Raw genomic sequence first — 25,654 nt, 5'->3', positions numbered from 1 at the left:
GTGTGGGGCAAGTGTCTGCGGTCAACGTGCCATGCCCGATTTCTTAAAGGTTGCAAAACTCTTAACTTCATACAACTGTTGGCTTGTTTTATTTTTAATTAAAAATAACAAACCCAAGCTGCAATAAAGTCGCTTTCCTCTGGCTTTCAAATTTCTCCGTTATTTAATAACGTAGAAAAATACTAACAATCGTGTTGATTGCACTAGAGTCGGCAGTTTGGAGTTCTGTTTCCCAAGGTGAACATACTAGGTGTGTCCCTGTTTGGAGTGGACCTCTTGATAGTGAATTAATTCACGGTAGTGATGGACTTGATCGGAACTTGCATGCATAAATTAAAAAGTGCTGATTGTGCAATCAAAGTAGAGACGGTAGACTTAAGGAGTGATGTCCTCTGGAATTGTAAGTGGAATGGAATATATTTTTTGTTACTGTTAATTTGCCTTGGTGCAAAAATATTAAATGTACTAACTGGTTCTCAGTGCCCTCTTCTGTCACTTGCAAGTATAAAGGAAATGGGAATATGACATGAAAGTTAATTTCTGTCCTATAGCAGGATGTCTGGTTTTTTACTCGTATTGATGTGTTAGACCAATCTTGGGACAAGCTACTGAGCTCTGCTAAAGAGTTTAAATCGTGTTGCAAGTAAATGGTTCTAGTTATTCTTCATCAAAGTTAAAAAGTACATATGACTGTCTAATTAACAGTAAATTCAAGCATCATGGGAATAAGGAGTTTACAAGTAGGATGTAGTTAAAGCTGGGAGGAGAGTGGATTATTTTTTTCAATCACCAAGTTACTGGAATAATTAAAAGCAAAAGTACAAGGGAAATTGTAAGCTTCCATTTTAGAGAGTGTAGACTATTGAGCCAGAATTCCAACAAAAAACACTCTGGGGGAAAAGTTTGACTTTGGGTGCGTGCCTGAGAGGAATCTAGCAAGAAGAGAAAAAACTGTCAGGAGATTCTTCTGGTCAAATCTGATAATTCTGTGTGTCTTCTGTGCGTTTGTGCTGTGGTTTGTTTTTTTCTGGCAGTGAGGGGTTGGTAGCACTCTGGTGTTCCGGATCAGTGTACCAGAACTGCCGTTTCTCCGATAGTCAAAGACTTTCTATTGTCATTGTTTCAGCAAATTAACATCTTGTTGGAATGCAAATCTAGGTCCTTTGTGAATATCCGTGCTCTTCCTGTTTGAACAGACTAACAGGTCTGTTGTTTCTCCTCAGATTTTCAAAAGCAAAGTTTTGATCTCTCCTCTTTCTTGCATTTCCTCATCGTTGACGACATCAACGATGTTATTTATAGGCATTAAAAACATTTCACCACAGTCTGTTTGTCTCTGAAAGAACAATGGTACTCTTCCACACTGTTCCAGCTATAGAAGAGTCCTGATCCCTGAATGGAGTGATAGATGTTACCATAATATGATTAGTAAGGATTCATCAGGCTTAGTTATGCATAAATGCATATTTACAGGCTAATCTTAACACTGCATGGGTTTCTTTGAGAAGTATCTTTATAGAATCATGCAACTCAGCCACAGGTAGAGAACCTGTTGGCTCCGGAAAGTTGCTATTCTGGTAGCGTATATGTGAGAAACTGGAGTAAATGCTGGCTCGGGAGGAGAATAAGCGAGCCACTGAGTAAGAGAGTGCAGTGTGCCTGTAGGAGGTGTGGGAAGAATTGAGGAATGGTTCCATGAACTAAAATGATGTATTTCTTTTAGGGAGCTGTGCTCTTCAGGAAAGCTGTTGTTTTTTACATATTTTCTGTAAACACAGAGTAATGCCATTGTGAAGCAAATGGTGCACTCAGCTCCTTAACAGACAAACATATGCTTAAGTGTTTGCTCAACTCAAGCTAACCTGGTAAAGCTGAGGTTACGCTGGAGGAACCGTGGTGTTTATTGGTACTAGCACAGGTATTTTCCAACACTCACTGAGGTGTGCAGTATCGAAGGGAGGTGGCAGCCTGAGTTTTCCTGGAGGCTTTGAAATGTGCAGGGTACATAGCCGCTCGCAGATGAGCATGTTTTCAACATGCTGTTTAGTCTGCATGTGGTGTTAGAAACCAAAATGCCTTAAACTCCTGCTCCTGTGGAGGGATTGGTAATAATTGAGGGAAATGCCTCAAAGGTGAGGAATGGGATGTTCTTGTTGAGAGCAGTACAGGGAATGAAAACATTTTAGCAGGAGCCTTGAATTCCCAATGCAACTTCATATCGCTGAACCTTTATTATGTATCTTTCTATACATCCCTCTTCTTTCTATATATACAGTAAGGTAGGAGGGAGAGTTTTTGGGTAACTGAAGTGAAGGGTGGTTTAGGTCCGGTGGAGAGAGAGTGGAGCAGGTGACACAGACGTTCACCACTGCGTGACTGGGGAGATGCACCACTGCCCTGCACACTTTGAGGGACTGTGGTTCTTGCCTCCTTCCTGTTTTGTAAGGAAGACTATGCTTGAATTAATTGGGTTTTTTGGTGTTTTTTTTTTTCCCCCCACCGCATGTTTTACATCTTTCTCTTACCTAGACAAACACCACAGAGATGCTTACCACAAATTAGTGATGTGGTATTTTGGCGTTGGTTTTTTTGTGTGTGTGTGTGGTATGAGACCATCTTCCAAATACAGTCCACCTGAGATGAAGCGTTTACATCCCCAGCCCGCAACTAAAGACGCGGAGCTAGCAGAAGGTTACCTAAGGCCACCTGAGAGATAGCTGGCAAACTCGTGGTCTAGACTATGAGATCACTTGCTCTGTCCATGACACTTATTGCCGTTGCTGTTGTTTCTTAGTTGGGCGGAAAAGAGTGAGGGAAAGGAGGAAAGCATTGTGACTTCCTAGTAGTCATCTTGTATCTGCATCTGCCATTGAAAGTTAAAGATTGAACGAGTCTTTCCTTGGCTCCTATACTCTGTCTTCAGTTTTGTAACCTTTTTTTGAAATGCAGATTTTATTTTTTGTATGTGATGCAAATGCATATGTCTACACAGACATGTATAAAAATATCTATGTATAAAAATATCTCTAAAAAGCAGCTTTATTGTAGAATTGCTGGGTGTTTAGAACGGGTTCTGCAGCGTTAACCATAAGGCTTTGAAAGGCTTCATTAATGTAATATGCTCCTAATAACCTACACGTGCAGAAAGCTTTGTTGTCCTTTATTTGGGGAGGGAGATGAGGGAGGATGATGGGAGAGTGTCATAAAAACAGCTATGGATGAGAAATATATCTTACAAAAAAAAAAAACCCCAAACCAACCAAAGTCAAGAGTAAGTGACTGTTTTCTGTTTCTTGTCAGGTACTAGTAATGTAAAGCCATTGGATGGTGTGAAAATTCTCGATTTATCAAGGTTCGTGTTTTGTTTGTAATTTGAAACAATCTGTCTAGATGCAAATACTTTGACAGGAAAAACTAAGAAACAATTTTTTTTCCTTTTTAACTATTACAGGGTGCTTGCAGGGCCCTTTGCCACGATGAATTTAGGAGATCTAGGGGCTGAAGTTATCAAAGTGGAAAGACCAGGTAAGATTCTGATGTATTTTTTTATTTCAGACATAATAAGAATGTGGGTAGTTTAACAAATAGTTTTAAAGCATTTTAAGTAATAGATGACTGGGAATACAAGATTGAAGACTTCTGAAAACACATAGAAAGACAATACTGTGTTTATTTGGTGATGGTGTGTTTTTGGTGACAGTGTATGCATTCCGCTAGGAAATAACTAATTTTGTGGCTATTTTTTTTTTAAGCCAGCATTTTTTGAATTTTGGCAACATCTTACATCCTTGTACTATTTCTGGCGTGGTAGAGAACTGGTTATTAGCAGGTTTGCTTATACACGTATGATCTGTTTGCTTTAAGCTTAACCCTGTGCTCCATGCATGTGTGTTTTGATCAAAAGTCAAAGTCTGTAGAAAAGTGTGAGAAGGTTGAAGTTGGAAGGTCGGGAAACTTTTCCAGATGTTAATACACAAAACAGTACTGAGCCGTCACTTTCTAAAACACTTTATTCCACCACTCCAAACTAAATTGATTTTGTTTTAATTGTTTGGACTTGGCTCAGATTTTAAATAGGGCTAATGAATGCCTAGTTATACAGTGGTTTGTTGTAATGTGGTGAGAGGGTCAAAGCAGGGTTTTAAGTGTAGTGTTTGACGCTCTAAATTTGACAGACGTACAAATTCTTCCAGCAATTAGTTATGTAAGAGTTATGGAAAGGTGTTTTTCCCATTTAGGAATTCAGAACCTTCAGCTTGTTTCCCTCTGAGCCACAACATCTTAGATAATTTTAAATGGGAACACATCTTCCTACTTAGGATTAGAATATCAGTAAAATGACAGGCACTTCAGCTGTGCAAACAGAAATTCCACCTTCTCTTTTCATCTTTATTGTTACAAGGAAGAAAGGTAATATGAGCATTTAAAATATCTAGGTTGTTTTTTAGTGCTGCTTTGGTGTAGTATTATGCAGATCTAGAGGGGCTGGCAAGCATTTTGACTGGTAGAGTGTGAGGTGACTTGGCATACTCTATCACCTTCTTCCTGAGAATAATTTTAATATTCCAGTACACTTTCAGGTTGTTAATTAAAAATTACCTCGTCAGAGAAATCTTGCTTTGGAATTGTGCAAAGTGTACATGCAAAGTCCCTGTACAAAAGTTATTTTCTGCATGGGGGAGTTGTATCTTCAAAGTCCAGGATCTGATATTCCAGTGTAGGTGGAGATGGGAGTTCATTGGAAAAGGGAGATTCCTGAATTTGCGTGGAAATCTTCATGCTGGTGCTGAATGTGTCTGAGGTTAACAAGCTTCAAGTGTGGTGTTTCAGATGCAGAAACTCGTGTAGCTCCATCTAAGCCTAATTGGACGCTAGGTGAATAGCTTTATGAAGATAATTTATTTTATTTTTGTGTATTTTAGCTTAACACAATGGTTTTCTTTTTCCACTCAGCACATGTACTTCATATTCAGTGTGTTGTTGAGGATTGGGTCATGGTAAAAAATACTTCACTCTTATGGAACAGCTACACTTTTTGATTCGGAGAACCATACAAGAGGAATACCGAATTGCAGGACAGTCAGTTCCTTTTTTAGAAATATCCTCTCCATTTGGCTTTCAATTTTACGTATTGTTACACAACTGAGGCATGAAATAATGCCATAGCAGCTGCACATTATTTCATGTATTTTTTCCTTCTTTAAATTTCTCTCTTTTGATATTATTAGTTTTGAGAAGGGCTGGTGAGGATAATTACACACTTGAGACACTAGAACATATGTTTTATTTTAAATATGAAATCTTGAGCATTTGAACATTTAACCTGACATTGAATGTCTAACAAAAGTTTTGTCACATCAACCTGTGAATCATCCTTAATCACTCAGCATTCCTTCAAACGTTTTCACTCTTGTGACAGGGCAGAAGCCGCCTCAGTTTTTTACCATCAGGTGAGACGGAGAGTGGTATTGTTACGAATATTTAGGTAGTAGGAATGGAGCAATGCCAATGATTAACTGTGAAGTAATGGTTTGGGAGATTTGCATTCAAGCCCTTGGAGTTTTGTGATTGAAGGAGAAGGGCAGCCTGAGAATTCTGAATTTCAAACACTTTAGAATGGCTCTTTCACAACAGTGCACCTACTGTCACGGGAGTCTTAATCTGTGAAGCACAGCAGTCACACCAGTGTCCCACACGGAAAGTGCTGCCAAAATGTTTTGTTTTGAATGGCTTGATGTTGTAATATACAGAAGAGATTCTTTTTCTTTCCAAAGCTTCCCACTTGAACCAAACCAGGCCTTTGAGATACTAACAGTACAAATGTTGATGAGTAATTTATATATTTGCATAACTTCTACCACAGCTGATTTTAAGTGGCTGCAGACTTTGTGTTACCATAGGGTATAGCGTAATGATGACAGTGGCTGTGCTGAGTGAGACCAAAGACCCTTCAGCTTGTTTCTGGATCTGTGCTAGTATCAAAGAGTCTTCTGTGTTGCTTCCCTAAGGGAAGTTTTCACTCACGTGAGGTTAGCAAGTAGATAAAGTCTGGATATTGAAATAGATACAGGAATGTGCATGCTTGCTAACAGTCAGGATGACAATTATATCTGAATTTAAATTTAGCCTTAGTTCTAATCAAAATAGGTTGCCAGGCTTTGTGACTTTTGAGAACAGTATAAAACTGGAAATTAAGCATAAATGGTACAGTGACATCAGCGTCTGCAGCAGATTTAATGCCATGATGCCTTTCTGTAAGCACCTCTGTACTCTGTGCTTTTGGACGCAATGTTCAGCTTGATTTCTAATGATTTTTAGATTTAAAATTTACGTGAAAATATCATCAGAAGCTTCAAATGAAATTCCGTGAGGACAAGAAGCAAGTGCTTCTTTTTGTTGGTGTTCTGCAACATGCCACTTACTAGTTGTTGCTGATTGGTGGTATCTTGAGGTTGTGTCCAAGTTTTTCAGGGACAGCTTATTGACCATGTGCACTGTGTGACTTGCTGCAGCGCAAGAGCTCCTGCCAAGTTCTTCCAGATTGCCTGAAAGAATGGCATTGTAGCTCTAAAGTTTTAAAAACAAAACCGCAAAACCCAACCAAACACCCCCCCTCCTCCATCAACCAAACCCACAAACCAAAACAACCAACACACAAACAGAAGCAACCAAAAAACCTGCAAATACATTGTGGTATGTGGCTGCATCTTAATATAAAGTAATCCCAGCACTAGCAAACAATGCGTTCACTTTGCTAATCACGTTCATTTTTATTTAACATAAATATCCAAAAATATAACTGATTTAAACTAATTTTTGTCCTGCCTGTAAGAAGCTTAGGTGGCTTAAATGTGATGTTAGAGGAAAACTTTTTTATGGTATTTCTTTCAGGAGCTGGTGATGATACAAGAGCCTGGGGCCCACCTTTTGCTGGAACAGAAAGTGTTTATTTTCTCAGTGTCAATAGAAATAAAAAGGTAAATGGAGTGTGGTCTTGAACATGAGCCTGTGTTCCCTGTAATTACACCTTCTTTTTTTGATTCTTAACAGATATAATGGACCAATAGTTAAATTTGCCTTAAGTTATGATTAATAAATTTCAGGAGAAAAAGATTTCTGAACAAAAAAGGCTGCAGACCTCTGGTATGGTGCTGTGATCAGCTGAGGCAAATTCCAAAAGCAGCAGCAGTCCTGCCAGTTCTCAGCTGCTGGTGCAAATTGACTGAAAATGAACCCTGCTGAAAGTAAGGGTTATTTTGTTTGAAGGATCATGTTTTTCAGGTGCATCAGCTCAGCTGACCTGCATCAGCTGGCAGGGGGAGCTGGAGGAGAGCAGGCAGCCTAGCACAGTTACTGCTCAAAGGTAGACTGTGAAACCTCAGGATTAAGATGAGGATTCATGAGATGCCTGAGCTGTTTAATGGCGTGTTGCCATTGAAACAAATGTTTTTGTTGTCCCCACGTGTACTTGTAATAGTAGGTGCTGTACAAACATACAGTAACAGACTTCAGTGCAGCTCCTAGCGACAAATGTCAGACTTTTTTTGGTGCTTGTCTGACAGTTCAGCTTGCTTTACCAACAGATTTTTTTTTTTTGCAGGGGAAGGTGGGATGCGTGTTAAAATATACTTACTTGATTTAGCTGTAATGTGAAACTTGACTGTTGGTTGGTTATGTTTAGAAGAGGCAGATAATCATCAGAAGGGCTTTCACATAAATTACTGTTGTTTTTTTCTTTTATCCCCAGAGTATAGCTATCAACATGAAGGATTCAAGAGGAGCAAGGCTAATCAGAGAGGTAGGTTGTGATAACATGCAAACTGCCTATATTGTATTGTTTTGATTCTGAGTAATAAACTCTGCATTTCAAGTATTAATTTGACATCTGATAACTAAAGATATGTAGATGTACAGTAAATTTGAAATTATGGTATCTAGCCTCTATTCTCTGCTTTTGGACTCAGTGTTCAGCGTAATTTCTAATGATTTTTAGATATAAAATTTACATGAAAATGTCATCAGAATCTTCAAGTGAAATACTGTGAGGAAAAGGTCTAACAGCCTAACAGTTCCTTTTACTGTTACTGATTTCGATCTTGCTGTACTACTTCATTAGAAGCAGTTTACAAAGAGGAGATACTGGGCTCCAGTATTTGCAGGTTTTTGAATGTTACGGTGCATCCATGACTTCAGGTGCTCTGCATCTTTCTGAGAAACACTGTCCTGTAGCTCAAACTTACTATTTATTTCTTTTTTCAGTGTTTGAGTTCAGAATGTAAGGGTCTTTTAAGGATGATCCATTTTTCCATAGAAAAATTAATAAAAGCCTCACACTGCACATTCTGTGAAACTTCTGCTTTGTCATCCCTTTTTTATTAACTGAGAAACGTAAGAGCTGCTACTTCCCAGTGCTGTGTGTTTAGTACCCTGCAGTACTAATATGTCTGAGAAGGTGAGCTGGCTTCGCTTGCCCTTTGTTTAGTATCGGTTCCAATCCCTTTTTCACAGTGAGGCTCTATGTGTCCTGCAATAAGTGAAATTTGTCTGGTAGTATTTTTTTGTTGGGAATAGTGCATGAAACAGAAATAGATTAAGTGGTTACAGTTTTTTTTCCCCTGTCGGCTATGTGGAAGACGCTTCATATGAAAATCCTTGGAGTTTATAAGATGAGGATTCTGCAGTGCCTTTTCTCTTTGCAGAACAGAACCCTTTACTGTTGCTTTGTTATGAAGCTGAATATTTATTTTCTAAAGCTTCTGGAAACAGACTTTGTAATTTGGAATAATTTTGCCTGTGATTTTTTTATGTGTTTTTGGATAAACCAGTCACATTCTAAATAAGGGCTATAAAAATTGTTCCTCTTGCGTAAGACGACTAGCTTGTTACTTGACCTTTAAAAATAGTGAAAGAAAAACTACTCTGTGCAAAAACGTCCACCCATTCCATGTGTGTGGGCTGGACCGGTTTGAACAGTCAAAGTCAGCTGGGCCTGTGAGACAGGATGAGCTGGAGAAAAGATGTCTTCAGCACAAGCTTCTTATGTGACTGCCACTATTTGTGGTTAGGAAGTTCCCCTCTTCTCATCTGGATGCTTGTGCAGGAGGAATACTGCTTAATTCTGGTTTTAAATGTATAACCTTCTGCCTACAATATGGAGAACCTTTTTATGGTCTGTGGAGTTGAATGGCTGGTGACTGAAGAACTTGTCACAGAACCTTTGTGCTTGAGGCTTGGGTGCCTGGTTGAGTTCAAATCCCACATAATTTTCAAATCAAAGCGACTTTCTTCTCCCTCATTTGTCGTGCAAGAGCAGCATCATCTCTGCCAGTTCAGTGCTGGGCTTCCCACCTTTTTCTACTGGTAAGATCTCTTGTACTGCTGTAGTGTATAGCTATCAGCATAGCTGGCAGTAAGAGTACTTGAAGCTACAGACCAATAGTTCCTGCCAGCAGCAATACTAATTTTCCCTTAGCTTGATATCACTGAAATAGTCAAGCATGCATGAGAATCACTTCTTAAGATGTGATGTTATGCAATTTTCACTGGAAGAACTAACTCTGTTCATACTAGCTGTGGAAATGAGATCTCCTGTGACAAAGTAATTTCTTATAGTTTCTAGCCTTCATTTAAGTTGCTTTCATAACCACTACAGCTTCTGTTCCTTGAATCAATGGTATCCCTATCTGTGATACAGGAATGCTGAGGACTGAAGTGATGAGGCGTTATTGAAATGTGACTCTGCTCATGGAGTTGTCCGTCATTCTGCTTGGTTTAGAGTGCTGTTTTTTGGAGTTACTTGATGCAGAGGTCTTGGCATTCCATTATAGTATCTCAAATGGAACCAGAATGTAACTTCTGTTGGGAGTTTTGTCAGAAATATGTGAAGGGAAGTTATCTATAACAGGCTTTTGTTTTCAATTGTCTCCTGGTAACATCAGGACAGATGTGTATAGAATTAAGTGTTGCTCAGCAATCTGTTTGGTATTGTGAAGAGTAGTGTTCATGTCTGTAAAGTAATTGACGGCAGGAAGAAATTCAAATTTGTGGCACTAGTTACTCGTACATAAATATGAATCGTGTCCTGAGCCTAAGCCCTACAAACAAAAGCAATAAGGTTATAATTTTTTTTATTAAGAAAGGTAGTATGGTTAGAATAAATTTTGTTTCCACCCTTTCGTAAATTCCATATAGGTAGGAGATGGCAAGTCTCAAAATCTAGACTCATATTAAAAACAAAGAAGGAGAGGGTCTTCAGGCGTATGACAAAAGCACAGACTTGATAATGCAGTCAGTAGCATCAAGTGAGCTGAAGAAATCTACTGGCTGCTTTTCTTTCTTACAGCACTACAAAATACTTGTCAAGGGGCTGCTCTTTCATAATTACACAGTTACATGATTCCCACAATAATTCTTTGGTCTTTTTTTGTGTTCCTTTATTCTGTGTCACTTGTAGCCCTGTCTTCCTTCCTAGTGCTTTTGGCTCACTGTTCACTGCCTTCCAAATATTTTTATGTCTACTTGCAGGAAAATTCTTTTCCTCTTCAGTGATGGTATGTGCACCAGTCCCATGCTCTGACATCCTTTTGTTCTAACGTGGCTCAGTATCTCTTTAGAGTGTTACTCAGATGTTATTGTCAGTAGCTCATTTTAAGAACCTTGAGAGTACCTTTCTCCTGAGTATTTAGCCTGAATTAATTTAATTTTCTATTTATTCATGAAGAACTTGGGAGAATTCAAGAGGCTGGGAGCTGATGGCACACTTTCTTCCCTTCCATTACCTTTAGCTGATAGGGAAGTGTGTCTCATACGCATGCTCTGTCACTTGATGAAGCAGAATGTTGACACATGTACACATATATACACACACATGTACGTATTTCTGTGTTTGTATTTATGTTTATATGATATGCACATTCTCTTCTCTGAAGTTTTTGTAAAAAATGCATCTCTGCCTCTCCCTGCCAAAAGCCAAACAAAACTCACAAAAAGTATGAAGAGTTTGCTTTATCAAGGTAGTAGCATCGTTTGTTAGTGAGTTTAATGACTGCTTCAGTATTCATGATGCCCTTTTTCTTTCCTGAGGTGTCAGTTGAGCGTAACAGTGACTTATCTGGAGTACGTAGTATTTCAACTCAGTTGAAACACTATTTGTGTTGTATTGCTCTGTTAGTGGAGGTTAAAATACAAGTGCTATGTGACTCCCTGTCCTGGTTTGAGCTAGAGCAGAACTAATTCTGTTCAGTGGTTCTACTTCCCAGCTCAGTCTCTTCTAAGTGACTGCACCTTCTGAAGTTAAGGGCATGTTTGTGCAGACAGTGTGTGCTCCTAGCAGTGATAACCCTTGATGTTTACAGTCACTACCAGGGGCTGGGATGCAGAAAGGCTCTGGCTTGTACTCGTTCTGGTGCAGACTGAGGTCACTGCTCAATCCTGTGAACCACGGTGGGGGTGCAGTAAGTGAGAGGCTGCACCTGCAGGGAGGAGCAGACAGGACAGGTGACCCTACACTGACCAACAAGGTGTTCCATCCCATAGACGTCACATCTGGGATGAAGCTGAGGAGTTGCAAGGGTCAAGCTCTCTTCTTCAATGGCCGGTGTCTGAGGAGGGCTCTGTCCATTCTGCTTTGAATCCCAATCTGTGCATTCCTAAATCCAGTCCCAGAATTCAGCTCCTGCACCCAGTTCCCGTCTGCCACTGAGTCTAGTCTGGGCCTTCCCCAGTGCCTGCTCTGCAGCATCAGTGGTGACGGTGATGTAATTGCCATCGGGGGGTTAGATTTGGTATTGGTTTAGTATATATTTTTTATATAGTTCATATTATTGCTATTATTTTCATTAAAGCAGTTTTAGTTTTCTAATTCATAAGTCTCTCTCCCTTATGCAGTTTTTCTTCGCCTTTATGGAGGGAGAGGATTTAACAGAGAGCATCTTTTGTTTGTCTAGAGGCTGACCCAGCCTTAACCCTTGACAGGCACAGGATGTGAAGTGTGAAATTTCAGTTGACAGTGGAATTAAAATTCCATTGAGACTGAAAATACCTTTGAGTTTTAAGAAACTACAGATCTCCACAATGGCAGAACCCTGGTACCTCTGCTTGGTTCAATGAGAATCAAAAAAAGCGCCATACACAGACTGCTACTTTTATGCGTTACAGACTGTTGCCAACTGTCGTGAAAACTTCAGTGGCAGAGCTTACGCAGGACTTGTAGGATGTTTTGAAAATTCATGTCCCTTTCTCCTTGAAAATATATTCATTGCTAAAACTGGGCACAAGTCATTGTATCCTCACTTAGCAGTGTTGTCATCCTGGATGTGTTGCAAAGTCTAGAGGTATGGTGCTTTTTATCTTTTATGTACTGTATGTCACCCTGTCTTTCTCAGTGGCTTGTAGGAGATGGTAGTTCTTCAGTATTAGCTGACAACCACTCTCAAACCGTTTTAGGCCATACAGTCACTGTAAGTTGGATAGATTATGAAATTTCAATGAAAGCAATACACCACTTGTAAGAGATTTCATTGCTTGAATGAATTAAGCTAAGGCATTACTAGTTTGAAAAGTATTTGTGTGTGAACTGTGAAGGTTTTAAAGAGAAAATAAAAAACTAACCTCGTTTTTCGTAATAGATGTACTTTTAAAGAACAAGTCACTTGCCCCTGTTGCGTTGTCCTAACCTTCTTTTCTTATGGTGGCTCGATCAGCTGTGCTGCACAGAGCGTTGGGAGAGCTGTAGACCTGTCTAAGCTACTTCTGCTTTTAATAGCAAATGCTTTAGCTCTGTGGAAACCTGGATCTTTCTGAGAATCTTCTTGTGACAAATGCGTATTTTTTTTTTTTTTTTAGTAACTTCCATGAAGTTACGTTCTGTTCTCTTCTATGGAATCATAAGTTAAACCAGCCAACCTTCCACATTGAAACCCAGCAATGCTTATTAAGAATCTGGAGACTATATCATTTTACTATAGTCATACAGGTTCTAAAAAAGCCCATAATAACACATTTTAAAATGCATCTTTACAGTACACTGAACTTCATTTCTGTGGATGTTATTAATGTCTCTTCTGTGCATCCAATTAAACCATTCCTAAGTTGAATGCTGCCTTGTCTGAATAAGAATCAGTTTCTATCTTTCCTGTAAATACTTGCTGGCTTGGCAGCTTCTTTGGCCTTAAATTCAGCTGAACAGCCAACATATTGGAGCACAAATTCTTGTGACTGCTGTTATGATGATGCTGGTTTATAGACGCTAGTCTAATACACTGTGTATATTAATCAGACAGTGACATGGTGGTTTCAGAGAATGTGACTCTGATCAGCTGCAAATAGCATTAAGAAATGAAACATTTTAGGTTATGCTTAAAAATGCGTGTGCAAACCTGTATAACTGTCAGGGAATAGTTTCTTAAATTTTTGGGGGGAAGAAAAAAACAAGCAAAAATCCTACAACTCCCCCATGGCATATATCTTTCTTTTAGCATGTGGTTCTCTTGCTTCAGGAGGTCTTAGAATTGGCCTTATTAAAACTTGTATATGTATATCTACTTAAACTTTTATAAGAAAACAAGATGTAATTTCAAGCCCATCAAGGTTATATGTTAATCTTTAATTTCAGTAGATTTTGAATTAGGCCATTCCATAGAAGTGATGGAGACAGTTGCATTGCAGAGCTTGACAGCACTATTCTAATTGGGGTGACTTTAAGATGTTAATTTTAACCCAATAAATATTTTGGGCTCCCTAATCTGCTTCTACATACAGGAAGTGAGATATATGTCCTCTGTTACTGTAATTGTAATCAATGATTTAAAAATGAAAAACAAACTCAATTATTTCTATGGTAGAGAAAGTGTGAGGGATAAAGACATGTTCTTTCTCCCTGCTTTTTCCTCAAGCTAAGTGCAGGTATAAGGTGATGGTTGTTCTGTAAACTGTCGTCAAGTCTTGGGAAATTGATGTGATACTGGTAGTATGATTATATTACAGTTTCGTGCAGTTGCTTTAGCATTTTTAGTATTTAATATCTTTCTAGATCCACAACATCTCTAACATGGAGTGTGCAGAGAACCACAGTCTAGCAGCCAAAAAAATCTCTCTCTAGGTTTATAAGTTTTATTTTGTCAGAAAGACTGGACCATTTTGACTAGTGAGATTTTTAAATTAAGTTACATGATGAATTTATTGAACTTTTGGAAGCTCATTACCAAATCTCACTCATCCTTTTCTTTTCTAAAGCTTGCAGCAGTGTCTGATGTTCTTGTGGAAAACTACGTCCCTGGGAAACTGGCTGAAATGGGTCTAGGTTATGAAGACATTAAAAAGATTGCTCCTCACATAGTGTACTGTTCAATAACAGGTACTTTAATTTCAGTTACTTGTGTTCATTATTTCCTGTATTCAAGTCAACTTGTCATAAAAGTCACGTCATACAAGTGTATTATTTTGTTGTCAGTTAAGCTATCTTGAAAGACCGAGTTTGACTCAATTCAAAACCAGGTATAGAAAAATGAGGAGGCAGCAACTGTGTCAACAGTTTAGAAGTTGTTCCACAGTGTGTTACCATGCCAGCCTGGCATGTTCCTGTGGACTTCAAAGGAGCCAGGCTTGGCTGGACTCCTCGCATTTGCTTTGAACTAGTTGAAAACTCTTTTTCCACCACCACCCCTACCCCCAATAGTTTTACTGTATCAGTTTACATGTATTGCAGGTTTCCAGTCTGGTAATCTCAGTGTTCTTCATGGCCCTGAAGCCCCTCTGTCCTCAGAATTGTGTGGTTATATGTTCATGGAAGCTTTATGTTACTTTGCTACAGTCTATTGCCTGGTAACAAATAGTAAAAGACTTGTAGGTACTTTAGAAATGCTGGGAAGAATGAAAAAAAAGTAGACGTATGAAACTGTGCATATGACACTGCATGCATATGAAAATAAATTTGTCTGAAAAATTACTTACACATAATAAAAAACACCCCAAAAATGTCTTGATCAAACATTAAAGTTAAAGGATCTGTGCATGTGAAGTTTACTGTTAAAATACAATTAAATGAAAACGGAACAGTAGCAGAAGTTACTGATATTTTTAGACTGGTTGAAAATCTTAGTTACGTATTTGTTGTGCCTCTGAATTTCTGAAGAATAAATGCTCTGGCTTTTTAGTTACTGGGTATTGATGTCATTTAATAGGAACTAAAGAGCTTTTTAGCCTGCTGTGACATATTTATCATGTTTGTGTGGCAAATGTCTGAAGATAAGAGCAGAAAGGCAATTATATTCAGGGCTTGCTGAGAATCTCTTTGTGTAAATGTATTTTAAGTTGGTTGGTGGCTAGTTACCACAGCGTCTTTCACGTTTGCTTGTGTGTGTAGTCTCACAACTGGAATTTGTCAAGTAATTCTTGTGTGTTTTTTTTTTTTTCTTCAGTTGCTGTACTTCTAATTGATGAAAAAGAATAAAAATTATATCCGAGCTACAACTTCTATGAGGTAGCTTGGCCTTTGCTTAGGCAAATCTCTTTTTCCATTCACACTATTTGTCAGCTTTTGAGTGCTTTTGTATTTTCCTGATTAGACAAAACCCTTACTTGAAGTGAGGGCCTAAGGGAAGAAACTATTTAACATCACAGAATCATGGAATTGTTTAGGTGGAAAGGCCCTCTGCAGACGGTCTAGCCTAAGTCCCCTGCTCAAGCAGGCTCAGCTACAGCAGGTTTCCTGGGGCTGCATCCAGCTGAGTTTTGAGGATTTCAAAGCTGCTCTGGGCAACCCGTTCCAGTGTCTGATCACCATCACAGTAAAAAAGTTTTCCTGTGTTCAGGAAAATTTGCCCATTGCCTCTTGAACTGTCAGCGGGCACTGGGTTCCTCTTGCTCATTCCCTACCACTGGGTGTGATTATATATTGCCAAGATCCACTTGAGCTTCCCTTGTTTAGGCTGAAGAGCCTTGCCTGTCTTGCCCCCTCATCATGTGTCAGATGCTCCAGTCTTTTAATGGTCTTTGTGGCTCCATGCTAAACTTGCTCCAGCAAGTCTGTATTTGTCTTGTACTGGGGAGCCCAGAACTGGACTCAGCGCTTCAGATGTGGCCTCACCAACGTGGGGTAGAGGGGAAGGATCTCCTCCCTCAGCCTGCTGGTGACACTCTTCCTAATGCATTGCAAAATACTGGCAGCCTCCTTTGCTACAAGGATGTGTACTTTTGTAACATCTGTTTAAAGGCTCCTAATTCCTCTACTGAGGGGTCAGTCTTTTTTGCTGCAGACTTCCCCTGTAGTCTCAGGACCCTTGAGGGCCATCTTTCCTAGTAAATACTGAGGCAAAGGCATTAAATTCCTCTGCTTTCTCCATGTCCTCTGTCTCCAGTTTCCCTGCCCAGTCTGCAGTAGGTCCATGTCTTCCCTAGCCGCCTTTATGCTGCTGATTTGCTTGCAGAATCTGTTCTTGTTGCTCTTTTGCCAAATTCAACTCCAGGTCAGCCTTAGCTTTCCTAACCATATACTTGCATCATCAAACAGCAGCTCTATTCTTGTTCTAGGTCACTTGCCTCTGCTTCCACCTCTAGAATGCTTTCATCTTACTGGCAAAACAAGTTGGACAAGGATCAGACTGTTTTGGGGTTTAAAGCTTTGTGTAACATGTTTTACAGTTATGCATAATGAAAACCACATAAACATTAAAAAAGACGTAAATACATAACTAAAGGATCTTTTTTAAATTTATTCTCAGGCTACGATCAATTGAGAGCAAAGGTGCTTGGGAGGTAAGAGCTAAGTGATGTTTGTCAGGCACCCATAGAACAACTTGGGATGTTAAATTATGGTTCCTTAAGCCCTGGACCTCCAGCAGGTGACAAGGAACATCTATTTAAGATGATGCCTCCTCTAGGAATAAGGACATAAAATCTCTAGTACCCTTAAAAAAAAAAAAAGACAGATCAAAAATCAATTAAGGCAGGAAATAGAAAAGCCTCAGCGTAAGCATATGAAAAGAAACAACCAGACTAGGACCCCCCAAAGGTACTTCTGTCACAGAGAGGGCATGATGCTGATACTTAGGCAGTAAGTTGTGGTTTTGGGGTTTTTTTGCACAATCAGACAGAAAATTGATTTAAGAAATACTTCATCATTGATTTCTAAAAGCTCTGTGGTCTGATTCTAGATACTGCGATTCAAACCCATTTTGTGCTGTGGTTGACTCCACTACATTCAAATATACTTTTTTTTTTGGGGAAGGGGGATGGGAAAGACTAGAAGAGGTTCGTGTATTTAGCTTTTTAAAAAAATTGGTGAAAAGGAGATCTAGTTGTTGAAGTGAAAATACTTGCTGATGAAAATCACTTAGATTAGCAGCTCAGATTAAAACATGAATGCCTATGGGAAGAGACCAAGAGAACTCTTTATTTGTTTGTTTTTCCATCATATAAGGCTAAACAAACAGCAGAAGAGGTTGGTAAAAGCGTTATAACTTCTTTATGGTAGCTGAGTTCTGTATGCTACTGATGCTCATGGGGAAGGTTAGGGAGTTTCTATACTTGAGTCATTTTCTTCCAGAGATCAGTCAGAGAAACTTCGTTAATCTGAATAACCGATGTAAAAGGCTTTTAGAACAAACTGGTAAATGAATATTTATGAATACCTGAACAAGGTGAGCTTTTGGTCTGATCCTGTGTTTTTATTAAGGCACATCAAAACTTTGCCAGTGAAAACACACAAAAGTAACTGAACATACCAAGCTGTTCATGTAAACACAGGAATTAATTCACTTCCCTTTTCTAAGCAGTGGACCTAACCGGCCATCCTTTGCTTTGGCAAGGCACCTTTCATCCAGGTTTCTTGCAGCTTGTGGTGTTCAAGTGGCTGTGGAGGCCTGTGAAAAGCAGTGGCACTGTGGGTACAGAAATCCGTCTGTAAGCAGCATCTCAGATGTTTTAACGCTGGGCGCTGCAATATTTGACCAAAAAAACCATGTTTATACAGGTTGAGGTGTCTGAGTTGGGTAGCTGTTTTTGTGAGAGATTGGTGCAGAAAGCAGGTAACTGCATTCTGAAAGGCCAGCAAGATGCCTTTCGTTCCCCCAGCTCCAGACAGGAGCCATGCTTGTGATAAAGCAAGAGGATAAAGATCAGTTCTGAAGTAGAATGAACTGAAATGCCCTGAATCTAGTAGATTCCTGAGAACTCGGGTGTAATATTTCAGATAGATTGTGTCCTCAGTCTTTCTGAGATTTTTTTGGTAATGCCATAGAAAGTTATGTATATAAAATGCTTAGCTAGGGGTGTGGAAAATATGAGTTAAGGAAGGTCCAAAGAGAAGCATCGTTTGTCAGGTATAAGAGATGTGCTGGCCTAGAACATTGAATTTAATGGATTGGTTTGTCTTCCCAAATGTTGAAAACTGTTGAGACAAATTATCTTGGTTACAGCAACAGTGCCTTTTACATCTAAACAGTGGGATTTCTTGGCATCTTGCGTACTGGTCGTACAAGAGATAATAGAAATATGCTAGTACTCAGGCCCTTTCTGGTTTGTGAGTCCTGTGAAGGATAATGGATACACAGTATAACATGATTTATGTTCTGAGGTCTCTGAACTGAGGGTCAGAATGGTTTATGCTGTTTCACTCAGCCACTTCTGAGTGTTTTTTTTTTTTTAGGGTGTATTTTATGTATCATAACTATGAACAGACAAAATTCGGTTGGTGCTTGTTAATGACCATCGTGAAATGTATTACATTTTAGATGTGGGTGTAAGTAGAGACAGACATTTTGACATAACATTACGTTTCATAATAAATAATTAACCAAGAAATAAACATGTCCAGTGTGTCAGAATCAGAGTGTTTTTCCAACTTTGGTTTCTGGTTTTCTTCTTAGTCAGTATATGTGCTGAAGACATAGATTCATTTAATAAATTACAGATAAATACTGGACTCTACTTCCTTTACCCATTTAGTTAGATTATTGATGAATTGGACATCATGTGGAATGTTTTGGATTCCTATTTTTGGGAGCCATATTACCTTTCATGTTCAAACTTCCTAGGTACGGAATGCAATCAATGAACAAGTAGTTTTAAGGAATCTGTTTCATCTTACAGCATAAGTTGTATAGGAGCTGGGATCAAGATGTCGTTAAGTTTCTTAGGGTATTTTTTATCTCATTCAGTTACTGAATGTGAGTATAAATAAATCAAATTGAATATTAAAACTTTTATAAATATAAGGGCCACCCAAAAATACAGTAAGTAGTTTTCTGGCTCTAGACTGCACTGCATCCTTCCTTTGTGCTGCTCCACAGAGAGAGAGTACTCGAATAGTTGTCATCATTGTTACCACGGTGATGACATTTTGGAGGAGTGGTGTTTCACTTTTTAAATAGTTATTTGTGAGAAGATTTGTGTAAATATGTGTCTTGTATTTGTCTTCAGACCTCAGAGGAGCTAGTTAATAGTCAGCACTAACCAATAGCCCTTTCTTGAGGGCTTTCTTGCCTTCTAGTACATTTTTATCCTGGTCACTGGCTGGTTCAGTACCTCCTGGATGCCTCTTGTGTTTGTGGTTACAGTGACAATAGCCGTTATCGAGATATGGATCATGTTATTTGCCAGATCCTTGAAGTGATTCAGACAAATGAGTGTGCTTCTTGTGGTGCTGTTCTTGTGTGTCATGTTACGTAGGAATTTCTATTTGTGTTGAGCTAGATGGGGCTGGGCTGTCTTCGGAGTGTATCGCACTGGTCGTGTGGTCGCGAATGGTTCATATATGCCATCTGTAATATAACAATACCTGTATGATGTATACATTCCACCGAATCTGATTTCTCCTTCTGGATGGCAGGTAAAATATCACAGGGATGTCATCAGCTTACTTTTGATTTATTATTTCCTTTGGCCTCCTTGCTTTGAGTTGTGCTATCACCATGAAATGTATTCTAATCAGTCTCAATTCTAGTACTGTATGGTTCCTCCCGACCTCCCTTTCTCCTCACTTCTGGTGCCCTACAGAGTAGTGTTTCTGTTCTTTTCAGCCTCCCACCTATATGATGCCTTGGGTTCTCCTTCTTTGTCTGTTTGTCCCATCTATTTCCCTCTTAGTCTGCTCTCTACTGCTGCTCTTCGCTAGCCAGGGCTGCACAGCTCAGCCACTCCAGACTCTTCCCCTCTCCAGTTCCTCACTGAACATCAGTTTCCCGTACCTCCTCGGGCTTCAAGCTCATTTTCCTACCAGCTTCCTTTTTCAGCTAATCATGTTCTCCGATCTTTAAGAACTTTCTTTCTAAACTTCGTTTTCCCCCTTTTTCTCTGTTTCTACGTTGCAGTAGAAGGAATTGAGCAGAGGGGATACTCTCTTTCTGTGCTTGGTTTTTTTGTGCCATCCTTATGCACAGTAAGTATGAGGAGGAAATGTGTACAAAACCTGGGCTAGAACATGCTCAACTGGTCTGTGGGGACAGTGTATATACATTTGTCAGAACAAACTGCTGGTGTGTGTGTGAGGTGATGGAGCATGTACTTTATGGATGGAATCTTTGGAGATTTTGGCCTTGAAGGTCTAACAAATAATTTCTTGGACTGTGTATTTCCCCCATGATACCTTTAAGCTGGATTTGAGGATTTTCTAACAGAGATAAAAAATAACAGCATTAGTAATAAAGCACAGCCGTGACAAAAAGGTCTCACATTCTTTCAAATCTTCACTCTAAAAAAAAAAAAAAACAGAAACTCTTGGGGTTTAAGCAAACAGCTGTAAGTTGTTTTTTTTCTAAACAAACCCACTGCCCTCCCTGGTCTTTTGCTTAAAAACAGCAGAAGTCAGTCTGTGAGATATTCTGAAAACATTCAAAGTTCTTATTCTCACCCAGCTTAAAGATCAAGACTGGATCCATGACATAATGCTTTTTGTTAACGGAACGTCTCTGGAGTGGTGGAATGGGCACATACTGTAGCAGGGAATCTGGGAGACGTGCTCCTTAAGTCAGAAGATATGCTACTATATAATCAACTTTAAGTTATCCAGAATGGAGCAATTTTTCTTAAATACAGGAATAATGTTTGTAGGGCATTGCCTCTTTCGAAGTCTTGGACTGTTGCAAATTGTTAGCCATAGTAAAATGAAAAATAGTGTAATTTTTCAGGAAGTCGGAAGTCATACGTAGGTGACGAGTTTAGACGTAGGTAAGCCAGATGCTGTTTCATTTATGGCATTTTGGAAGTCATGATTAGTAAACCGAGTTTCTTATCCCAACAGCTCTGAGTGTATCCAGCCCTGCAGTGGCTGTTGCAGTGTTGTGAGGATTTCTGGGACTTTCCCAACGTTCCTGCTGCTCTGAGTGCTCTTGAGCTCCAGATTGTCTGTTCTCACTCACAAGTTGGCTTTGCTGATGAGATTAATCTTAGCACTGGTTTAAACATAATGTATTTTGACAGCTCTGTGGTTGAGGTTGGTTTAAGTTTTTGAAAATTGGCTGGTGAAAGTAAACCATGTCCAGGTCACAAGGGAGTGACCACTCGTTGCTGTTGATATGGTCTGTGCAGCGCTTCAACTGAGAAAGTCACAGTTTGTTTCTGAGCAGGAGGGGGCACTGTTTAAAAGGACAACATTGTTTTTTGAATCAAAGCGCTTCTCTTTTCTCTTTGCTTAAAGCCTCTGAAGGCAATATGGTTTGAAAGGGTTTTGTGGCTTGTTTCTGAATGATGAAAGCGACTCCTCTCAGGTTTTCTGCCCCATCCCCTTGCTCTGCTGATTGGGGTGAACTGTCCTTACTCTTCTCTCGTGTACAGGTTTTGCCAAAGATAGTGTTCCTCAGATTTTTTTTTTTTGTCTCCTACTTTCTGGGATGTAATACTTTCTATCATATGCAGGTTGCTTTGGTATGTTGCTTGTAGCATTAAAAAAAAATCTTATCTCAATATTTTCTGTCGTTCATTTCTTAAAATATGGATGCAATGCTTAGGTTTTTTGCCTTTTAAAGAAATATTGCTCCTGTAAAGAGTTTTTGGTTTATTTATGCATGTAGTTAAATACATAATGGTACTAACAGAAAATCTTAGAAATATTCTTAGTTCAACCAAAAGAATCTACAAAGTTAAGATTTTTGGGATCGTTGTCACTATCTGTTACTGTAACAGATTACATTTCCTGGGGACTTGCAGTCTCTACCCCAAAGAACTTAGTCTTAACTCTGAATTTACAAGTACTGTGACTACTAAACTGTTAATTTTTTTGTTGGCAAACAGTATTGTTGTAAAAGGCAAAAATTAACTGGACAGAATGGCAAGTTTTATAGGAAAAGTTTTGTGTGTCACCTGATTTTCGTATGGGAACAATAAATTCTGGAATTGTTGTATATGCAGCTTTTATTTAATGTACAGAAAATCCTTAAGATCCGTAAATGAAGACTTTTTCTCAAAAATAATACGTAACTCTTATGTGTCTCTTGAGTGATTCTGGTGAATCTATAAGAAAAATAGTTCTTCACTCCACCCTTCTACGTAAAAGTTAATAATAACTCAGACGCATTTGGTACTTCCCAGTACATCTTGTTTTGTACTGATAATTTGTAGTGGGTTTCTCATGAGAAGATGTAACGTTATAATTTTGATGCATATCCTACTTTGCCTCTAGTACTTTTTCACAATGGGGAAGTAAAGCCAACCACAGTCTGTTTTGCTGGGCAAAGGCTAGCCAAAGGGCTCTTCAGATCCTCTAATTTGGGAACTAACTGTGGCAAGATGTGGAATTGCCCTGGATTAGGTACAGTTTTTAGACTCCATCTTACCAAATGATTCTGGCCTGTAAAATTATAGATAACTGGGAGTGTTTGTGTCTTTGTGCCCACTCCTTCCCCTGGTGATTGATGTTCTTGTGGTTTCTAGATGGTTATAGTCTGGAGATAAGGACCTGGTACAAACTGATAGATTACCTGCCAACAAAATGATAGCTCATACATAAAAAAAGGTGTGTATTTTATAATATCATTTGGCAAAATAATTTCTTGATGCTGTAAATTATTGATAGCACACAAGTAGGAAACCAAGCTGTGTTCAGAAGCTGGCTCAAACAGTGGTTGCAGTTGTCACTAAATAATAGAATTATCGAAATGGTCTTGGTCATTAATATGTTCAAAAGTTATGAAAACTTGCCACCCAAAATTACTAAAAAGATGCATTGTCAGAACAAACTGTTGTGCTTCTAGTAGTTCTTAATGTGGTTTAAGAACAGGGAAGCAGATCTGGAAAACTGTGAAGATTATACCTCTCTTAAATACAAAAATCACAGGTTTTCAAACCTGCTGTCAGTGATTGAATAAAGCTTTTGGAGAGGAAAACTATGAAGCTTCTACCTGAGCTTGTTTTGATAAAAATAGAGCCTACCAGCATTGGAAAAGAAAACCAAGCCTCTGCAAACCGTTAGTTTTTGCATTGTGCAGTTGGAAGATGGATGGATTAAAGACTTGATCTGTCACTTTTTGATAGCTTGAAGTTGTTTGTGAGTGAGCAGTTAAGAGAAGTTAGTAATCAGAGTTGAGAGATAAAATAATCTGAGAACAGTTTTTGAGAGCTGAGTACCAGACTGTGAATTTGTGGAGACACAAATCATTATTGGGACAATATAATTACCCATCTGTAACTGGATAATAAACCTTTTGTTATATATTTTGACTATAGTAAAGTTTTTGATAATTTTGAGTACTGCTTTCATAGACAGACTAGGGAAATGTGATGTACAAGTAATAAAAAAATTGGTTTGGGATTGATCAGAAGCTCTCTGATATTTTAGCTCTCATGTTATTTGAAGAATAATAATTGGTATTTCATGATTGATGTGGAAGGAACTGAAATTGCTGGTTATTTTTTTTTCCTAAAGGTAGGTGATGGAATTAGAACGTGGATGAGCTCAAAATCCTCATGTCTTCACGAGCTACGGGTGTTTGTTGTGGATTTTAGAGTTGAGGGGCGGGAAGAACCTGGAGCTGATTTACAGGTAGAAGATATGACTCTCTTTACAACCCTGTGATCTCCTTTCAGATGGTTTCTGGAGGTGTATCTAACTCTCACAAGAGTCATGGGGTGCTGGTCTTAGCAACTCTGCTCAGTTTTTTCTTTCCGAATCCAGGGATTTAAAGCATTCCCAACCATCCCTGTGTCAGCACAGCCCCATGGGCAATCATGAGATGATGTCCTGCTGTAAAAGCTGCACTTTAATGGCCTGAGAGCTCCATGCAGCTCTGAAGGCCCACAAAGCTGAAAGGGAGTGAATTTATACAGCAGGATTAGAATTAAAAACCACCTTGGCAAAATTGCTCACACAAATGAAAGAGCAAGGGTAGAATTAAAGGTTGGAGTAAATCTGCTTAATCAGAAATAGTCAAGTCCTTTTAATATAGTGTGGAGGGTTAGAGAAGGGTACTCAAGACTTGCTGGTAATGATGGGGCTTGATCGAAGTTGAGCATGAGTCAAGGATGTCTTATTGTTAGATGAAAGACTAGAGTATCATACTGGATTGTATAAAGACAAATTTGGCCTAAATGACTGTTTCTCTGCCCTGCTCCACATTGGTAAGGTCTCAGATGGAAGGATAAGCCTGCTTCTGGGTACCTTATGTGGACAACTGAAGAGAATTGAGAGAAGAACAAGCTGCTGTGATCAGAAGGAACTACTGTGTTCATCTAACCATTTCTTTTTAAAGCATTCTGTACATTTTCACATGGCGGTTCTTGAATGAAGATCTGGATAGTATGTGAAAGCATAAAACCCGTAATCCTTGCTTATGTGCAGAAGTAGCCAAAATGCTACTTGGTGTTCAAAGAATGAGGGTGTTAAAAGAAAATCTTACGGAGAAATTTTGGGAGCTGGTTATTAAAATAATAAGAGTTCACACATGATGGTTGAAGAAGTGGATTGTCTTTGGTTTTCAGAGAGTTAGGTAACTGGGGATACAAGAGCAGCGGATAAAATAATGATACAAATACACTACTAGCCATTTTCTTTCTCAAGAGTAGTGAATAAAAGCATCCTGTGAAGCTGGATGTTTAAAATTAGTAGCACAGAGAAAACTTTGCCTTTTAATATTATACAGAGTTTGCTGCCTTAAATTCTTAAGAGCAAGACACTAGTAGAATTAAAGATGGAGTAAACAATTTTATAGGTCAAGAGAACAAGCGCAATTGTTAAGATTATTCACTGAGGTTTGGAATAAGCCAGCAGGTAACAGCCAACTTCTTGAAACGCTGGACTAAGTGGTGTCAGTTGTTTGTTGTACACCTTGGAACGTGAAAGAAACTCGGTAGTCAAATTTAGGTCTAGTTTGGAGGAGGGTAGGGTACAGTATGACCTTGCAGTTTTTAGACTCAGAGAGAGATTAACAGAATACTTCAGTGCTCTTCTGCCCTGCCTGATGTGCTGCTTTGTAACCCTCAGAGGAAACTACGTGTTTGCACAGATCGGTAGCTGGTTCCTTTTGCAGGAGGGAACTACCTTTATGGCATGCATCAGGAACAGTAAGAGGTGGGTATGCTTCTCATGCTTAACTACTCTGATATCTGAGGTGGCCATCAGCCTCTAATCAAATGTACTGATGCTTTTAAGACTATATTAATTCTGAATATGAATTTCTGTAAGAATTGGGAATGGTTTTAATTTATAAAGCACAAGGGTTAAATATTG

At 39.0% G+C, this 25,654-nt stretch overlaps 1 protein-coding gene across 1 annotated transcript in view; it reads left to right on the top strand.

Moving 5' to 3' along the window:
* Window positions 1-3,311: 3,311 nt before the first annotated feature.
* The window catches only part of LOC104500701 (succinate--hydroxymethylglutarate CoA-transferase-like), a gene marked incomplete at its 3' end in the record, with an annotated part of 160,626 nt that continues 138,283 nt past the window's right edge, over window positions 3,312-25,654 (top strand). The window contains exons 1-5 of the mRNA XM_010144394.1: window positions 3,312-3,352; window positions 3,452-3,525; window positions 6,892-6,977; window positions 7,748-7,798; window positions 14,233-14,353. Of these exons, the coding sequence (XP_010142696.1) occupies window positions 3,477-3,525; window positions 6,892-6,977; window positions 7,748-7,798; window positions 14,233-14,353 (307 nt within the window). The remainder of the gene's footprint in view (window positions 3,353-3,451; window positions 3,526-6,891; window positions 6,978-7,747; window positions 7,799-14,232; window positions 14,354-25,654) is intronic.

Source organism: Buceros rhinoceros, unplaced genomic scaffold, assembly GCF_000710305.1.
Source record: "Buceros rhinoceros silvestris isolate BGI_N320 unplaced genomic scaffold, ASM71030v1 scaffold91, whole genome shotgun sequence".
Taxonomy (NCBI): domain Eukaryota; kingdom Metazoa; phylum Chordata; class Aves; order Bucerotiformes; family Bucerotidae; genus Buceros; species Buceros rhinoceros.
This window is presented reverse-complemented; position numbering and strand designations above follow the sequence as displayed.